At 51.7% G+C, this 19,948-nt stretch overlaps 1 protein-coding gene across 1 annotated transcript in view; it reads left to right on the forward strand.

The window, feature by feature from the left end:
• Nucleotides 1-607: 607 nt before the first annotated feature.
• LOC144735603 (uncharacterized) overlaps nucleotides 608-19,948 on the forward strand; it is a 136,612-nt gene continuing 117,271 nt past the window's right edge. The window contains exons 1-2 of the mRNA XM_078618027.1: nucleotides 608-867; nucleotides 2,647-2,704. Of these exons, the coding sequence (XP_078474153.1) occupies nucleotides 854-867; nucleotides 2,647-2,704 (72 nt within the window). The 5' untranslated portion in view covers nucleotides 608-853. The remainder of the gene's footprint in view (nucleotides 868-2,646; nucleotides 2,705-19,948) is intronic.

The raw sequence follows: 19,948 nt of genomic DNA on the forward strand, positions 1-19,948 counted from the left end.
GGTGGTCCCAAATTTTTAAGAAGAGGTAACGCACTGATTGCTAAACCGATACCAGCGGTGTCAAGATCGGCCTCTGTGGAGGAGGAGGCTCGTGAAGGACACTGCTGCTGCTGCTGGGCAGTTGGAGGCAGTCGCCCTCCAACAACAATCGAGGGCGGATGAGCGACGCTCACAACAACGAGCGGATGGTCGGGCGCTTCCACTCGTCGACACAACGGGGAGCACAGGTGGTGCATCTGCCAGTCACCTCCGTCAACGCATGGCACCTGGGTCTGTCCCGTGACCTCCTCCTGTCAAAACAGCGGCCCTTCGACACTTCACGTGGCACAAGCTCCGCGGTGACGTCACCGCGGAGCTTGTTGTTGTTGTTATAATTCGCGTGCTATGAGTGCGCGGCACAGCAAGCGCTTGCCCGGGGTCGAACTCGGTGTTCGGTCTGCCGGGAGCGAGCGAGGGAGCGAGGGAGCGAGCGAGGGAGCGATCGAGGGAGCGAGGGAGCGCTTCTGCTGAGGGGAGAGGCGGCGCCTCGGATGAACCGCCCTCAACCAACCCCATCCCCGCTCCGAGCCCGCGTGTGTGCACGCTGGCACCACCTCACTCTCCCCTCTCTCCTCCGCATCCAGCCTCCCTCCCTCCCTCCTCCTCCTCATCCCCTCCCTGGCGGCGCGGGGAGTGAGTGGAGTTGGTGGTGGTGGTGATCGTGAGCGCCGTGCGTGAGCTTCTTCGAGCCTCGGGGTTTAATCCCCGCGAGCCGAGCGAGCCCAAGGGGCCCTTGCTTTATTTTATTTATTTTGTCATTTTTCGGAAGTTCCGACTTTGTGCCACTTTGGATCAGGTCCATCGCGGAGTCGGTATGGGAGATGCAAGGTGAGCAGAATCGTCAGCACCGACAGTATCATCGTCTTCGTCGTCATCGTCATCAGCAGCAGCGAATCTCCTAAACCGATAAGCATCATCAAACTTTCTTAACAGATATTCATCACCAGCCCCTCTTATAATACTTTATTTATAATCAGCAGCAGTAGCAAACTTTCTTATGCTAATTATCATCATCATCTCTTCATATTGTACTCGACATATATAATCAGCCGCGCTCGTCATGATCATCGTCATCATAAGCAGCAGCAAAACCTTCCTGCAAGATTTGTAATATCACCACCATCATCAAAACTTACTGTTAATCATCATCATCATCATCTTATACGTCAGAAGTAGGCCCGGCTATACTGCTAATTATCATCATCATCTCTTCATATTGTACTCGACATATATAATCAGCCGCGCTCGTCATGATCATCGTCATCATAAGCAGCAGCAAAACCTTCCTGCAAGATTTGTAATATCACCACCATCATCAAAACTTACTGTTAATCATCACCATCAACTTCATTATCTTAATCACCAACTCCTCCCACTCGACTTAAGACATAATCTTCATCAACAATTCAAACCTCTGCTGCTGTATCGATGCACAGACATCATCATCATCACCACCACCACATCGCTCATTCCTACCGTCCCCAAATCAATTGCAGTCATCACCGCCACTCCTCATCCTCCTCCCCACGTGCACGCCTTAGAAGATTGTGGGCCAGAAGATGAAGTCTGTGTGCGGGGGGGGGGGGCAGCCGTGACTACGGCCTCAATTTGTGTATTCAATACATTCACTGTCATGTGACTATGCATTATGCCATGCGATGTGCTCCATATCAATACGGTCATGCGTATGTCCTGTGTGTGTGTGTTCTCTATTGGGATACAGTCTATATATACTGTACCGTGTCCTGCATAGACCCATGTACTGGATGCCCTGTATGAGTGCAATATATCAGTACAAGTTATATATTGTTTTATCCTTCATGCATATCAACATTACAGAATATATATAAGTACTGTATGTACTATGTGCATATGTATACGCATTCTGCGTGTCTGCTGTGGAAGCGATTTGACACGTGCTCGAAGTGTCTCCTCTGTCTACCTGTGTTGTGTGTCCTCCGTGAGTACGTGAGTGTATTCACGCGACATACATCTGCCGTGTGTCATATCTACGTTATGGGCAGAATTTCCTCTACTGATGCATCTGCTGTGCCCCGCGTAGATGGTCGTTGGTCTGTGCGTAATGGATGTGCAACGTTGATCCCAGATCCTGTTTTGCTGTCGATTACAACTTCATGCCTATCCTGTTTGGCCTCTATTGATTCGTGTGTGGCACATGCTGTGTCCTGTATTCACATGTGGTCTGTGCGTACTCTGTGTCCCTGTACCGAGATGTGGTATTCGCGATGCTCTGTATTGGTGTGTGGTATGTGTTGTGTCCTATACTGACATGTGAAATGTCTTCTGCGTATCCCGCTTTGGTATATGCTCCGTGTTCTGTATCGATATGTGTTATGCGCAAGTGCGTTTTTGTAGGCGTATCTCCGTTGACCTGCATTGACGCGTGGGTACGCGCTGCGTTTGGTATCGATGCCTGGCACGTAATGAATGCAACCTTCGTCGATACTCGGCACGTGCTGTGTGTGTGTGTGTTTCCTGTGTTGACATGTGGTATGACAGCATGTCCTGCTCTGCATCAATAAGTGGCACGTGCTCTCTGTCTTGCATTCATGCGAGGTGCGTGCTGCGTGTTCGCTCCCCGCGCAGGCGACTGCTGGTGGCGTTGGCGATGGTGCTGGCCATGGTGATGCATTCTGTGGACGCTGTGAGTACTGTCATTATCAACCGTACACGATCCAAACATTTGGGGTCAGGGTTAAGTTCAAGATCAGGCTCAAGGTGCGAGTCAAATCCCAAGGAACCATGGGATGTGCCTCACCCATCACGTGCTATGGACTGTGGAACTCTCTGTCAAAGGCTGTCAATGAGTCCGGTTCGATTGGGACCTTTAAGCACAGCCTAATAGCAGTTCATAATTCGGAAAGCCTTTGCTTTCTTCATTGAACGACCTCTTTACCCATCCCCCATCCCCCATGTGGCACTCTTTGAAGATGAAAGGCGCTGTATAAAGGTATTCTCGCGATGTCTTTCACTGTTCCTGTGTAGGTAAGTTACTAGTTTGGGCTCAGTCCCCCTGTATACGTTTGTGTCACACCTTTACCTACGCAGCGATGGTGATGATGATGTATCCATCATGATGGTGGTGTATCCATGGTGATGATGGTATCCATGGTGATGATGGGGTATCCATCATGATGGTGGTGTATCCATGATGATGATGGTATCCATGGTGATGACGGTGTATCCATGGTGATGACGTGTATCCATGATGATGATGGTATCCATGGTGATGACGGTGTATCCATGGTGATGACGGTGTATCCATGATGATGATGGTATCCATGGTGATGACGGTATATCCATGGTGATGACGGAATATCCATGGTGATGATGGTGTTTCCATGCGATCTGTTCAGTGTTTTGAGGTGCAGTACCATTTCAATTTGAACGTCAGCTTCTGAATTGTGTCACATATCGTGACTCACACTCCAGTGCGCTCTGCGTCGCGGTTACCGAATACCGACCCTTGAAGGGGAACCAGGTGACACATCTGTACGTGTGTTGAACTTCTTTCGCACCGTACGTAGCCAACCGTGCTCATCGGAGGTGACGGGTTACTTGCGCACTGTTCCGTAACAAGGCAACGCACGCTGTATTTACGGAGCCGTGTTTTTGTGCCGCACGTTATCTATTTATTTTTCATCTCCAATTTTTTTTTCGCTCTCCGACGTAACTGGGAGTTGGTGAAGAAAGAGCCGACGACGGGGGCAGTTGCCACACTCTCACCGCCCGATCTTGAAAGCCTCAGGAGTCCTGGCTTCGGTATCTCCCCCCCCCCCATCTCTCTCTCTCTCTCCACGTGCGCGTTTACGACGCCTTCTGCTGAATGCCCTTCCGTCTGTCAGGATGTGGCTGATGAAGGGAGGAATCATTTACGGAAGGGTTTGTTGTTGTTGGTGGGGGGGGGTTTGCTTGCTTGCCTCGCATGTTATGGAAACTGACGCGGTCCTCGTCGCACGAGCACCGCCGCCCAATGCGTTCACAAATATTTAATAGCGTCGACTGTGATTCTTTCAGCGTGTGGGTGTGTGTGTGTGCGCGCGTGTGTGTGTGCGTGTGTGTGTGTGCGTGTGTGTGTGCGTGTGTGTATGCGTGTGTGTATGCGTGTGTGGGTGCGTGCGTGTGTGTGTACGTGTGTGTGTGTGTGCGTGTGTGTGTGGCTAGCTGTTAGCGCACCGCGCCGCGAACCCGGCGACCCGAGTTCGATTCCAACTCCCACTCACGCCCACCAATACCAGCAACGATTATTCCAACCGGTCCTGGGCCTCCTCTAGGTCGACTCAACCTCAAAATAATAGCTGGTGCATTTTGTAAACATCGGCACTAGGGAGACAAAGGCGGCCGGGCGTGGTGCTGGCAGGCCACTCCCTCGTGTGCCGTGCCGGCCTTCACAGTTACTACTCGCTAACAGCACTTTCCACGACAGTCTGTTAAAGCTACACGGGAGATCTTTGACTTTGTCTTTTTGCGTGTGCTGGAACGCAGCAAGATAACGTTTTATATATTTTTTTATTGAAAAAACATTTCACGTACCTCTTTGCCAATCTTGCTCTGTTCGTTTTAAATCCTTTCTAAGAGCATTGTCTTAAGATGTAAGCGGATCGACAGTCAGTCAGATGGATAGACGGAAATATGGACAAACGGACAATATATTCCGCTTCTGTCAATAAGTAGCCTCTTCCTGCTCTCATAACAATTACAAAGCTGAATTTGCAAGGGTCTCCGCCTGACAAAGCCGCCCCTGGTGAAGGTATCGCCCTGGTGAAAGTGCCAGACTCGCACTGTGAGAGCTGAGTTTTAAATGCCAGATGAGATCAGTCCATTCCATCATCTACGTGGGGTTTGATAATAAAAAAAAAACGCGAACCATGGAAATGTGGAATTTCCACTGCGGGTAAAGGGCCGCCAATGGATACGAGCACTTGAATTTTGACTGACTTAAGCAAAAGCTTGATATAAGCACTCCATAGAAGCACCGTTCTGATATAAGCAACACGAGCTTACATTACGCTGGTGGTGAAAGGCAAAGGGCAATGTCAGGTCCAAGCACGCTACTGGGGCTACTGGTGATGGATATAAGCACAGCTCACGCTGCTCCCACGGGGTGTGCTTATATCCAGCTTCCACCGTAGTCGTCGCCGTCTCGCCAAAACGGGTTACTAACAACACGTTGTTATAATAACAACACGTTGTCCACGCCGTGGAAACCGCGATAGGCCACCGCCTGCCCACGTGGTGCCACCGTGAATTCCGTGCCACCGTGAAATCCGTGCCACTCACCGGAGGCGCCGTTGGCCGCGTATTGGACCAAGAGGGGGGGGGGCAGGGATAGCCCCCCCCCCTCTCTCTGATTGCCCACGTTGCTGCTCAGTGTCGCCGCGGTTCGTTCGGTCGCTGCGATGTTCCGCGTAGAATGGCGATTCGCGACGCGTTTGAATATTGGCCACGTGGCGACGCGTTGATGAAAATACGTTCTTGTGATCACAGTCTGATCACTCGTTACACACAAAGTGTTCGCCACAAATGAACCGCAATACAGTAGCTCGCTGATCTCGTCAAGGGGCATAAACGGCGATCACGCGAACTGTGGTCATCCTCACAGCAGCAGCAGCGGCTTTTGTCTGCCCATCGAACAAAAACGGCGGTCACCACATCGCGTGGCGCTTTCAGATGCGCTACTGCTGGCCGTCTGGAACGCTCTTCCTTCCGATATTAGGAAGGCACTGGAGCTTTGCACTTTTAAATCATCCAGATTGAAAATAATTTCTGTAAAACTGCTTTTTGTGTTTAGTTTGTTGTCCTTCCGATTAGCACGGTTGGCTACGTACGGGATGAAAGAAGTTCAACATACACACTGTACACACGTGTCAAATCGTGTGTGAACATTTATATATATATAACTGACGATTTGCTAATACCACTTATGTAATAATGTAAGAGAATAAAATACTTTAATTTTTGCAGGAAATCCTGTAAGGTTACTTTTTTCCAAGAGATGTCTGTGCGCTGGTTGGGATGTTTGGCCAATTCTGTAAAACGGGAGCTTAACAGCATTCAAGGGGAAGGTAAGCAGAGCCGAGTGGGTTGGACCACTTGTTTGACATCTGTGAAAAAGCACTTCATAGCTCATTGGATTTATCCAGGATCAAGTAAAGATCGTGAGTCTGTGTGCATCGTGGAGTCGAACCCTCTCAGCACTTCTGCCACATCCGTGCCACTGCGCAGCCTCACGCCTACAACACCTGGCAAGCCCCGGTGATCGCACATCCAATCAGCGACCAGTCTGAGTGCAGCTTGGCATTTCAGATGCAACGGGATCGGGGATTCAACTTACGCGGAATGTGTTTAAACAACAATAACAACAAAACACACCGATATGTCAATGTTACATGTCGGTGAATGTAATCAATGAGACGGAACGAAATATGTTTGAATTAGTACAAATGAAACAATGAAACAAGACCAAAATCAAACTATTCATAACTCGAGTCCGTCACCCCTCAATCATGACGAATTATCGTGTCGAATCGCTGGGGAGTTGGAGGCGAGGCGGGGCTTAAATCGCCATATGCCAAATCTTACACGAGCTATATCGGACCCTATTGCGTGGGGTGGAGGGGTGTGGGGGTGTGGGGGGGGAGTGTGGGGGGGGGGGTGTGGGGGGGTGTGGGGTGTGGCGGTGGAGGGGTGTAGGGGGAGTGGGGGTGTGGGGGGGGTATCGTGCCGATGTGGGGGGGGTGTGGGGGGGGTGTGGGGGGGAGTGTGGGGGGGGGTGTGGGGGGGGGTGTGGGGTGGAGGGGGGTGTGGGGGGGGGGTGTGGGGTGGAGGGGGGTGTGGGGGGAGTGTGGGGGATGTGGGGGTGGAGGGGGGTGTGGGAAGGTATCGTGCCGGTGTGCGGGAGGGGGGGTCGTTGGAGTGGGGACGCAGCAGCGGAATCTTCAGAGCGGGACGTGGGACAGTGGAGGATTCAGCGCAGCGCGATCGCTCCCGGATTGTCGCGACGGCAGATTTGTGTACGTGGGTTACGGGGTAAAAACAATACACTTCTGTTCCCCCGACTATTTCCACTTCCGTGCTATTTCTTACGCATCGTAAACTTTTTATTTTCAACCCGACGCTCGGGATGGGATGTTACATTGGGCCTGCGGGTGTGCCTGTCGATCCTGACCCCCCCCCCCCCCCTTTCGCTCCGCGGGTGCCGTGCCGACTTGAGTCCCGTTGCGATCGACGGCGGGCGGATTTCAGGCTGGCGGTGACTTCTGATCTCGGCGCTGGAGTTGAAACGTCGCCCCGCTGCGGGCAGACTTGTCGTCGTCTTGTGAGAAGAGTCGCACTCGTGGGGCTTTGAACGTGCCTGCAGAATCGCGTCTCTGCACGATGAGCTGTGCTCAGCGTGGCCTGGCGCGGAACAGTTCAGCTCAATGAGTTGTGACAAGGCGGGGGACGCGGTTCGATTCGAGATCTGAGTCTTTGTCGTGTCGTTTACATTCTCCGTAAACACGCAGCCCCTCGGGGAACATGCCACGTTGGGGGTGCGGTTGAAACGTCGGCCCAACGTCGCATGTTTACGGGGATTCTAAACGTCTCACTTATTTACACTACAGTTAATCTCAATCCTCGATGCTACATTGATAGATATTTCGACGACAAGCATAACCAATTCTCACAATCGATGAACAGAAAACACGACGCAGTGCTGCCAATTGGGCACGCACCACATTCCACTCCCTCGCCCCACCAACAACTCGCTCATTTGATCATCATCGGTGGGGCTATGATTCCGTTCAATAATTGTGCGTATTTTTTGTGTTATTAATTTCATATTTACTATATCTCCCTCCGTCCCGTTTATACCGCCGTTTGGTTCCTCCCTTAGCGTCAACCATCACGTTAGAATATCATTGCTGGACACTTCTCGTGAACTATAAACCACGTTCGCTCGCTCGACGCAACGCAGAATTAAATTTCCATTGAAGGAACACGGCCTGCGCTCTTCGTGCCTGCCCTGAATGACGGTCACAGAATTCGGGGTGGAAGGGGGTTGGGATTGTTATCAAACAAACGAACGACAAAAACCCCCAAATCGACCCGGAAAACGTCCCTCTCAAGGATGAGAACTCACCTGGCGATTGTCACCACACCTTGCTCGCCCCGTGCCTCCTCGAAGAGCTGAGCGCTTGCAAGCGCGGGCACGTGCTGGTGCTCATCCGCGGAATGCGCCGCGTGAACGCTGGGTCGTGGTTCGGGAACTCAACCGAGGAGGCGAGCGCACGGCAGCTCGGCCACGAACGCCAGCCGAGCACGTTGCGCCAGGCCATTTGCACCTCCTTTCCCACCGCAGAACCGAACCGCGCCGGGGCTGTTGAAAGGCCAGCTTAGCCCGGCGCGGCTCAACGCGCGCCAGGTTGTTGTTTTGTTTGTTTGTTTCCACTGCGGAGCACAAGCCGTGCCATGCCGCTGACGTCGCGTGCGACGAATGTGCCGAGATGCATATTGGTCTCATCCCCGCTGGTGAACTGACCTGCGAAGGCGTCGAGGCTGGGTGACGCCATGTTCTCAATGCCTCGGCTGACGTCACACGCAATGTGGAGCGTCATTAGCCCCGCCCCATGGCCCTGCTTGGCCCCGAGCCGGCTCTCAGCCAGTGGATACAGGTGGCATTGGGTTCCTTGAGAGTTGAACACCCTCGGCGCAGGTGGAGTCAGCGGCGTTTGGCAGCGCGTTGTCGGGGCTTTGGCGGCATGTTAAACACGGCCGCCTCTTCAGATACGGTGCCAGCGCCAATACCAAGCGTTCGATTCCGCCGCAGTGCCAAATACTTATTTTTGTTCGCGTGCCGCTGATACAGTTGCCGCCCGGGGTAACAGTTTGACGGTTCGTCCTCGAGTCGGCGTCGGCGTGGCGACGAGCAACACGCGCGCTGCATCAATCGTCCGGCTTAGCTTTTGCCGTCTCATCGAACGTTCCACCTCCTTCTCCTCCTCTTCTTTCGTGTCAACTCCCCGTTTCTCTCTCCAGACGAGGCGAACGTCACTTTCTCTGTCGCGGCTCCAGTCGCCTGGAATTCACTTCCTCCGTCGACTGATGCTCACAAGAATCACACAGAGACTCACGTAGAGACCCGTACACTCACATAGAGACACGTCGACTCACATAGAGACCCATAGACTCACACAGTATGTTAGCAGCCCTGGGCTCCCTGCTGAAGGGTCCAATGATCCCCCACGCCCCACACCACCACACCCCACACCCCCCACACCCACACCCCCCACCCCCCGCTACCCCTCACCCCCCCCCACAACCCCCCACACTCCCCCACACCCCCGACCCAAACATCCCCCTACCACCCCCCATACCCCCCACACCCCACTCGCAATTCGATGACTGGTCACCCATTTCAGGTTCCGTAAGCGATTGTGCGTCACCACAACTACAATGGCAACTTCCACTTCGTCCGAGTGGATTTGGTCAAAGTAGTTTTTTTACTCCCTGACTGAAATATCACGGATAAACAGGAGGAGTCACGGATAAAGAGGAGTCACGGATAAACAGGAGGAGTCACGGATAAACAGGAGTCACGGATACGAGGGCGTTTCCCGTGTCGTGTCACCCTGCTACTCGATTATAATACCCCATAGGATGGTTGTCGACCAACTGTCGCTCTTGGCACGGACTTCAATGGCGTGCGGTTTTCGTCGCCGGATTAGCCATGCGTGACGCTAGCGGCGGGGGCGCTGTCTGGCTGGGATGTTGCACGCCATGTGACGGGCCCCGCCAGACACCGACCTGTGCCAGGTCTACTCCTGGATGAGTGGCTCCGCGACTGTGATTTTTATGGAGCGGACAGGACGGGGATCATGCCGTTGGCAGCGCGGCCAGACGGATTCCGCTCGCCCACGAACAATGGCACGGGGCTTGGCGAGCTGGCAACGCGCCGCGGTTGGGCACGGCACGCGAAGCCAGAGAGGGGGGTAGGCGGCGGCGATGGGAAGGTACCCGGAGCATGACCCCCACCTTCTCTCCACCCAACACCTCCGCAACCCGGGAAGCGGAAGAGAAACTTCTCCGACTTCCGCGGCCGCTGCGGTGTGAGCCGAGGGGACGGCGAACGCAGGCGCATGGTCGGCTCGTGAGCGATGTTTGCGAGTCGCAAGGCACGTCGTGGGGAGGCAGCGAGTCCTCGTCTCACGCGGTAGATGCGTTCCTGAAAAGTGCCGCATTAAGCGATAAACGCGTTAAGCGTTCCGCGCTATAGCGGGGCACGTTCCGCGTTGTGCAAAAAGGGTTTCCCTAGTGTAAGAACCGCGTTATAGCGAAAACGCGTTATGTGAACACACGTTAAGCGAGGACCTACCGTATATATATAGTGTTGCTGATGATAAGGTTGCTATGAGCTAATGCTGGACTCGTTTGCACAGCAGATGTGCAGCCACGTCGTGGAAGTTGAGGGCGTCCTACGATACGTTAAACAAATTATTTGGTGGCGATGCTGCTGCTGCTGCGTTGTTGGCAGAACAATGAACACACGCGCACAAACTCAACACATTCGTCAAGAGCAAAGTGGCCCGTAAAAGGAACATTTACGCAAGGTGACGTTTACTTTATAGCAGCATAAAAATCAAGAAGGGCCTTCGCCCGAAACGTCGCCTCTTATCTATTTTTTATTGTCAAGGCCACAGTGTATAATGTGTTTTCTAGACGAGAGATACGGCCCGAAAAAGGTTGTGCCTCCTATTTTAACTCGGACAAGGGGAGTTTGTTCTGCGCGAGAGTAAATAGTCATTCTACTCAACTTAATCGGCCAACGACTCGGTTCTGAGCCGACTTTATGCTTGCTAATTGCAGTACAGCAACCGTCTGAGCCAGCATCTTTACGCGTTCAAATATATATATATATTACACACGCACAAATTCCGCGTGACGTTTATAGATTTACCGCGGAATCATACGCGTATCAATGTTGAGGCACGGCTCGAGTTGGCGTCAAGGAATGGAGCTCACTGTTGTCTTGTGTTATCCAGCAGTGAGATTTACCCTCCCTTTGGCCACAATGGTCAATAAACGCAGACCCCTCCGAGTTAAACCCGGCCAGATGGCTCACCCGGTAGAGCGAGCGGCTCGCAAATTGGAAGGTTGCCGAGGTCAAACCCTGGATGGTGGGGGTTGACTCAGCTCATCATCATCATCCCTTCGGGGTCACTCAAATAAGTAACACTTGGTGAGGTGGCCAATAGTGGCGGTCTTTTGGGCAGAATCGCCCCCGCCGTGGCAATGTGGAATTTACTTCAACTGGCTCATGGCTATGAACAGCAGATGATGCTCATTTGAGCTGAAAGTCACTTTGAATGTAAACTAGCGTTAAAGATTTTCCAGTATTTTTTGGGGGAGAAATGCTCATGACTTCAAGGTCGCGTGGCATTTTATCCTGCGAAAGTTCACTGTGATCGCGTGAGCGTAAACATTGGAGGGCGAGTGACTCGAATGGCCAAGGCGGTTATCTTGGAGCGCTTGTGCGCAAGCCTAAGTGACAGGCATGCACATCCTCGTACTCGGCGCGACACGGAAACTGTGTTAATGGACTGGTCGCATTCCAGCCCCTCGCTTGACTTCACGCTAACGCCGGCTGCCTTCAAGCGGCGGGTCTTCGAGGCAGGCCGCAGGCTGCTGGGTGTGGATACTGTGCAGGAGAAAAATCGAATGTGTGCGGTGAGCGCCACGTATGAGCGGAGTTCGGTGTGGAGGGGGGGGGGGGCACACTGTGGACCGAACGTCCCCTCCCCCCAAACATGTACATCTTTATTAATTACAATAAAAATATAAATTAATTGTACGCACCCGCGATTCCTAATGTGAGGGACAAAGCAAACTCCTGCCTCTCCCCCCCCACAAATATAGAAGTCAAACTCCGCCTATGCATAGTTGTCATCCTCTTATCAGTGCCCTCTACCTTACTACAGATCAATTCAGATCTTAGTGGTCACCCCGTGTCACTTATAAATCTCAACGTTCATCCTGCAAATCCCATCACAAGGGAGACACAGTTTCAATACGGGCAATTTTTTTTTTATTTGTGCCCGTATTGAAACGTCTGTACGCCGTCTGGACCTGACAGCTCAATTTCCCTGCACCACAAGACTACGGGGCTGAAGCCGTGATGGGTTGACAGCTCTGCATATGGTCCCACGCGACAACAGACCACTACGGGGACGTCACGAATGCGTCACGTGAAAGAAGCGTGGGGACTTGCAGGGAGTCGGGGGGGGTCGTGTTCACGTGGACCAGGGCTCTTAATGAATCGGGGGGGAGGTGCTATACCAAGCGAGTCGAGAAGCGGCAGCTCGCTCGGGCAGAGCGATAAGCACATGGGGGGTGGGGGGTGATGCGTTACAAGTAACGGGCTGCTGTAATCGGAGTACCACAGATGGGTGCAGCCTTTAGGGGTCGAGACTCGTTGTAAGGATTTCGTTGATATTTTTCGTTTTGGGTCTCGATTTTACCGTCTTGTTTATATAGTTTAAGGTTTGCTCTATTGAAAAAAAACTTGTGCGGGTTTTGTGTGCCCCATTAGCCTAACCTTAACGTCGGCACGCTGCACGGGCTATTATCATTATCCATTCATGCCAATTTATTTCCGGACACATTTTCAACTGTTGTCAAGATGAGATGATGGCATGTGTGTGAATTGTGGTGGTAGGGGGGGAGGGGGCGTTTGGTTGTTCACAGCGCAGATGTGAAATGTTTGTTTGAAAAAGAAACACGCGAAGCCGAGAGCAAGTGGGCCAGGCGCAATGCCTCGACGTGCAATTGTCGGTGTTTACCAACACGTGTCAAGAGAGAACCCCGTTCTGAAGCAACGTCTGGACGCAGCACGCGTCCGGTGACAAACCGTGGCCATGGCTTTGAGCCCACGTGCTAATACGGAACACAAAGCAGAGATTAAAAAAAAATTAGGTTTACAGCCAAATATTGGCCTACCAGGTCCACGTCCAATTCACACAGCTCAGCTCGGTTCCCGATTGTTGTTTGTTTTCCACTTGCAGAACCCGAGCCGTGCCGATGACGACCACACGCGTGCATCGTGAACGTTATTAACTCGCACCCCCCGTGTCGCTAGCCACGTGGGACTTTGTCCAGATTCAGAGGCCCGAGTTGCACAATTTTGTTGCCGGACTCGGCTCTGCGTCCCATCTTCAACACGCCCTGGGAGATTCGAATCGTCGCGATGGGGAGCTGCGGGGAGTCAAGGGGGTGGGTGGGTGGGCAACGTCCACGGAGCAACGGGAAGAGCCACCCCCTACGGGGCCGTGGGGCCAAAGCCCCGCGCATTCTGTATGCCAAGTGCTAAATGCCGGGGAATTCGCGACGTCCTTCATCTGTGGCGAGAGTGGGGAAGCCGACCCCACTGTATGTTTGCTCTCGTAGCGGTCAGTGCTACCGAGGCAGTACTTGGCAATGCATACGTATGCACACACACACACATATATATTAATTTGTGGGCATTACGGCAACTAGACAGTGCTGTTAGAGCCTCATGTCGTGGCATGAGAATGGCTCTGGATTGGTGGCCACCGTACAGAAGTAATTTGTCTATATTGTATTATCACCTCGGTAGCCCACTCTTATCCTGCACAAAACTGAACTCGCTCATGCTCTATAAAGATTGTTACGGATAGACTTAGAACTCAGCACCCTTTCTTAAACCCAGATCTATAACTCAACATCAACTGTTTAGCCCAGACCCAGAACTCAACATTTACTCTATCATCCAGAATATATGTTCACTTTTCCCAGTGAATATGGACACTCATTTGCTTACATCATCTGCTTTAGTAGTTCGAACCCCGAGATAGCGCCTGTATTGCACGCTGTCCTCCTGAGAAATAATTAGTTTGGTGCGGAAGTGGGGTTTTCATTATTTCAAGCTTTCATTTAACTCACTCTGCCTGTTGTTGTTGTATCCTCAAATCGTGTAACTCAATTTTAACCCACTTCCCAATGTTGTATCGACTGCAAACTTGGTATACTTATGTCATACTGATGACATTACTATATTCTATCATTAAAAAATATATATTTTTAAACAATCTTTTTAATGTTATGTTTCGGCTTGGGTCTAATTGTCCACGGTAAACTGACGTTGGCTGTAATTGGCCACGGCCCCTTACGTTATGGCAAGCTTCGGGGCCACTTCCTGGAGTCGTGGAGTTCTTCCATTACTAGTACATTTCATAAAAGCGTGTTTTAAAAAAAGTTTTTTACAAGATTTTTTTACCATGTCCATCAGTGTCACGCGGTATTGGGAAGCTCCTCAGTTGTAGGGGGTGACCAATTACCCTTCACCAGTGGCGATGTGCTCGCAAATGGTAGCTCCCTGTCAGGCAATGGACCTTGTTTTAACTCCGCTCAGGGGAGCCTGTATCTCCGGACACTGTGTGTGTGTTTCCGTGCGCGCGCACACACCATATTGCGCAATACATGCACATCATTCCGGTACTTTCAAAAATATTTATATATCGTTCAAGTTCGCACGGGGGGGGAGTGGGATGTCGTAATGGCCACGTCATCGTTAGGGTCCTGGGTTCAAAGCAGGGCGGCCATCTGTGACTAAATCGAATTCTCGTGTGGAGCAAGATGATATGCTCGCAGCCCGTTTCACCAAGAACTTCACACACACACAAAGTGAAAGCAGTCTTCTCTACTTTTTTTTTCCCCACCAACCGCTAAACAGATTCACCTGATAACGCTAATCGCACCTTGTCAATCACAACCAATCGCCCGGCCATCAGCGCTGATTCTTAAACCGGTTCACCCGAAGACCCGGATGGGTGAGCTCGTTCACGCCAGAGTTCAGCTTTGGTTCACCTCCTGGCGATGCCGCATGAACGGGAATATCGTAAAAGCGTCAACAGGTTCGTCCGGACTTTTCAACGTCCCTCTGCTGTTGCTCAAAAGCCAAATCGATTTGGCAATATTTGTCCACCCACGTGAAAACTGGATTTGATTGATTCCGTTGGGTGGTGCAGGGTGATAGTTAAAAAGAATACATTATACCGACATGATCTAGCCGGAAAAAAAATAACACTTTGATCTAAAACCTAAATTCTAAAATTATGATTAACGTAATTTTCTCACACTCGGTACTGAAGTTTCCTTATTAACTTGAAAGTTCAGTACTTAAACTATCCCAACAAACATGCTGCATTGCCAGTGCTGTATTTGTTACTTTAACTTGCGCTTGTATATGATTGCTTTTAACACAGATTAACCATGAAAAACTAAAATGAACAATGATATTCTCATTTGGTGATTAGTCCGCACTTTGCTGCACCTCCTCGACACGTACGGGGCCCTAGGGGGGCTCGCAACATCTGCGCCGTGATCCACCAACCCTCGCTGCCTTCACGGTCCTGGATTACACGCCACGTGACGAGCCACCACCGCCCGGCAGGACTGACCCCGCCATGTGAATGTGGAATTTCCGCCACCGGCCTCACGGCATCCGATGTCGATGCGCATTGACGGATGTCCATTTGAGCAGACGCGTGACATTAATTTGGTTGTTAAAAGAATACATTTAACTTGTTTCGAGTGGAATTTTCCATGCTACGCAACAATGAAACCGAAACCGACGATCGAGTGGAAGTTGTCGCCACCGGTCGATTGCCACCAGCACGTGCGAGACAATGGACGAGGACGTGATGACGTCACAAGGGCTGGACGATCGGTCACGTGCTCTCGGCTCTTCGTGGGGGGGAGGGTGGGGGGGGGTCTCCTTGTGCAGGGGTGGTCCAGATGCCTTGTGACTCCCATTTCATTCTCTGAACCTTAATACAACATTTTGAAAGTAAGGTTTCTTTAAGACAGAAATTCATACGCAAAGGGCAAAACGTTTTTAGGGGTCAATAATAATTATTGATGGGGGGGGGGGGGATTACAAGACATCTGGACCACCCTGAACTTGCACAGCTCGCAAATAACCGATTCTCACGCGAGGTTAACTCAAGTGCGTTGAGCGTACACACTGAATGGGGATCACTCAACCGGTCACATCATTACACGCCCGGTAAGAATGCGTGCGCTCTCTCTCTTTCTTGGATAGATACATTAATAAATAGTCAACCGATATATATTCGTATTCGCACAGACGGTGACCTCTGTGTGTGTGTCGCCCCTTTTATTAGCCGGGCGTGGTGGAGGTCTGTTGGGGGTTTGGTGGATTTGACATTTATTTCGCGAAACTCTTAACTCCACTAGGTTTCTCGGTGGCCAGGAGATGGCAGTACACAAAGTAGGTTGACATTATTCGTACCCCCGTGACACTGCACACTGACACAAAGACAAAGGTCCCCCGTATAACCTTTAACAGACTGTTGGGGCAAGTGCTGCTAGCGAGAAACCTATAAAGGGTCGGCAAGGCACACGAGAGTGTGGTGCGGTGAAACACCACACCCGGCCGTGTTTGTCTTCCAAATGGCTGATGTTTACATACCGCATCAGCGACTCGTTTAAGGTTGAGTCCGACCTAGGGGAGGCCCAAGACTGGTTCAGATATTCGTCACCGATGTTGGCTGTGAGCGGGGAATCGAACTCGGCTCGCCGGGTTCGTAGCGCAGTGCGCTAACCGCTTCACCTCACACACGACCGTCGACGACGCGCGTGCACGTGCCGGTGACGTAGTGGCGACGTCATCAGCTCAGGGGGTGCGACAATGGATGAGGCGGGGCCCCAGTATTTGATTTGTGTCGCACGGTCACGCCTAGGCTGTTACGCAGCGTGCTTCAAAAATATGTTAACACTTACATGGGACTATCGTTTTTAATGGGAAAAGAACGGATAATTCGCTGTAACATGATTACAAATGTAATGTTAAGAGATTAAACAAGTAAAATAGTCTCCACGTGTTCGCCATCATTGTCAACGCACGCCTGGAATCTTCTCTAGGTGGTCTCCAGAGCCAGGAGGCACCATATTTCTCGTGGTATTGTTGCAAATTCTCAGAAGTGTGAACATTTTTTTGAAGCACTCTGTACATCGCGGATATTCTTACCTAATTGTGTCGTCGTTACGTTCACGGTCTCGAACATTTAACGCTGTACGGGGCGCTCCGTCTGCACAAATAACGCAGCCACTAACAGCCCCGCAGCGGTACCTCTTTGCAATATCATTGGCGAGTATCTAATGACATAAATACCCCAGAAACGGAGTTCTACGTCCAATCTTACTTTACTCAAGCTGCACGGTGGTTGTCAATGGGGCCCCAACTTGTAGGTCTCGGCCACCAGGGGGGGTGTAGGGGGCAAGGCACCCTCTGTCACCCACGCTTGTCACGCCGCTGCTGATGACACTCCCACGCACGGTGCACGCGTTGACATTTACAATTTCGCACTCGGCGGGTGCATTAGGCGGATTCCACGCGAGCCCCGGCTGTGTTTTGGAACTCGCCACTGAACGGTCGCTCCGGGTAAAGCAGGTCGCGCGATTCTCTCGGCCCGGATTCCTGCCTGCCGGTGTCATCGAGCGAGCGCCGAGAGCGGCACAGGGCAAGCAGGGCCCGAGGATTTGCGCTCGATCGCGCTTAGGTGACAACTCCCTCCGCCGGGCGAACCCGCAGAGTGAGTGGTGAGGGCCCAATCGAATTTCGTGCCCCAGAGGCTTGGGATCGGAATTGGTTCTGCGGTCGTCCATTGGCTTGGTCTGGTCCAGCAATGTTCACTTTGATAACGACATGAACGTTTTTTATTTAGTTTAATATTCGAGTCGATGATGACAGTGAGTGGGTTAAAATGTTTGTATATATGTACGGTGAACTTGTTTCGCACCATATGTGGCCAAACCGTGCTAATCGGAGGCGCGGGGGTAAGACAACAATCTAAACACAAAAAGCAGTTCTAAAGGAATTAGTTTTCAAAATCATCCACCTATTTTTACCAGGTAAGGCCCACTGAGCTATGTAGCTCTTTTTGAGAAGTGACTTGCCAACAAATGATAGCTCAACGAAGTGGCTTATCGTGTGGAAATGCATAGCAGCTAAACACTCTAAATGCGTCATGTTCATTCTAAACGTGGAGCGAGAAACAGCAGGACCCGGAGAAAAATCCACGCGACCACGGGGAGAGAGACACGCAAACTCCAAATATACAGCCGAGGGCGTCAGGGTCGGGATCGAACCCACGGCCTGGGTTCGATCATCTCCTAGCCACCGCGGCGCAGGCGGTGTGGCCAGTGGACGGGATGAACCCAATCCGTGTTGCTGGCAGTGAAACCCGCAGCTCTCACGATGTGGGTTCCAGTTGTACCGCGAGCCGTTCGACACGATGTGCATGCCGATTCCTCGATGTGCAGCTACGCCCTCGGATCCCACGCGTGAAGTCCACTGGTCGAGGGATGTCCCAGTCAACTTGGAACGTTGGGGCCAACGTCGGGGTCCAACGATTTCGACCATATGCCAACGTTGAGTCAACGTTGGCATGTTTACCGGTGCGCTGCGTCAATGCCGTGGCTCCGATTCCTCTCCCCTACAGCAGGCCTCTTCCTTGCGTTGCCACTTCCGAGGCACAAATATCTGCCACATGTCACTGGAGGAAGAAGACGAAGAATAACTCGCATTATCGGAAGAGCGTGGAAGGACAGGTGAATACATTGACGTTTAGTGTCCCGAGAAGAACTCGCAGATTCACAGAGGACAGCTTTCTCCAAAAGAGGACGATCCTGATAAAAACAAAACACCTGGACAGGTGGATAACCCTAGCTCTCGCCTTCGCAGGGCCACCTTCCAGCAAAGCTTCTAGATTTGAAGTTTTCGTGACTGCAAGGATTCATACTCTTAGTTTTTTTCGGTAAAGTCACGTAAGTAAAAAAATAATAAGACGGAGACTTGTGTTGCCTCCGAAACGTCGTGATTTAATTTAGTTATTTTCATTTTTATTTTAAAACCTAAGAGTATGATTCCTGCAAGGCCCCTGCATTGTGAAATGCACGGCGAGGTGACACAGCTCCCAGTTGCCGCTGGCTCAGGGCTACGTTCACTCAGCTCGCTCAGGGGCCCCATTGGGAGATCAACGCACGCGACCCTCTTGAGCGACACTCATAACATCCACGTGCCAGGTGAGGGGGGTCAGAGACAGGCAAAAAAGAATGTTGGGTTACGTACCTGGCCAGGCGGTGTCGTATTTCTTGTGAGAATTCACACTGTTTTGAGACGCGCAGTGCGCGAGAGAGGTGAGGAGGAAGAAGAAAAAATAAAGCGACCGTCTCAGCTTGTTAGCGAGCGCCTATTACGGCTGAGGGTGGCGTAAGGATGCGGCCGACAGAGTTGATAGACCGCCGCGAAACGAACGGAGCAGTGTGGGCCAGAGTCAGCCGAGAGGCGGCCCGTGTTTGTGTGGGTCCCAAGCGAGCAAGCATTGCGGATTGTGGCCGGGGCATTGAAGCCAAGGCCACCGAATCGTGTGGCCCCCATCTGTGTGTTGCAGATTGTCACGCCAATGTTCCACCCACTAATGCACAGGACTGTGCGGGGTGGTGCAGGTGGCTTTACATCATTTAATGAGGGGGGGGGGGCGGTCACAGGATATCTGGACCACCCTGTTAGACTGTTCGTGAGCACCTATTGAGGCCGGCATGACACGCATGCTTGGTCGTGTGGCCAAATCGCTTTCTCGGTCACCTGCGTCTGGCCCAGTGCACACATCAACGCATTGCAGTGGGTATTCATTTAGGGCTGAGTCGACCGTGGGGAGGTCCTGGCCAAGAACCTCAGCTGCGTGAAGGACAGCGCGGTGTGTGCAACACCACTCCACTGACACAAATTACAAAGATCCCCTGTGTAGTCCACACAGATTGTCGGGACAAGTGCTGCTAATGCCTTGGTGTGTATTGGTATGTTACT

Source organism: Lampetra planeri, chromosome 56 (genome assembly GCF_965212315.1).
Source record: "Lampetra planeri chromosome 56, kcLamPlan1.2.h2, whole genome shotgun sequence".
Taxonomy (NCBI): domain Eukaryota; kingdom Metazoa; phylum Chordata; class Hyperoartia; order Petromyzontiformes; family Petromyzontidae; genus Lampetra; species Lampetra planeri.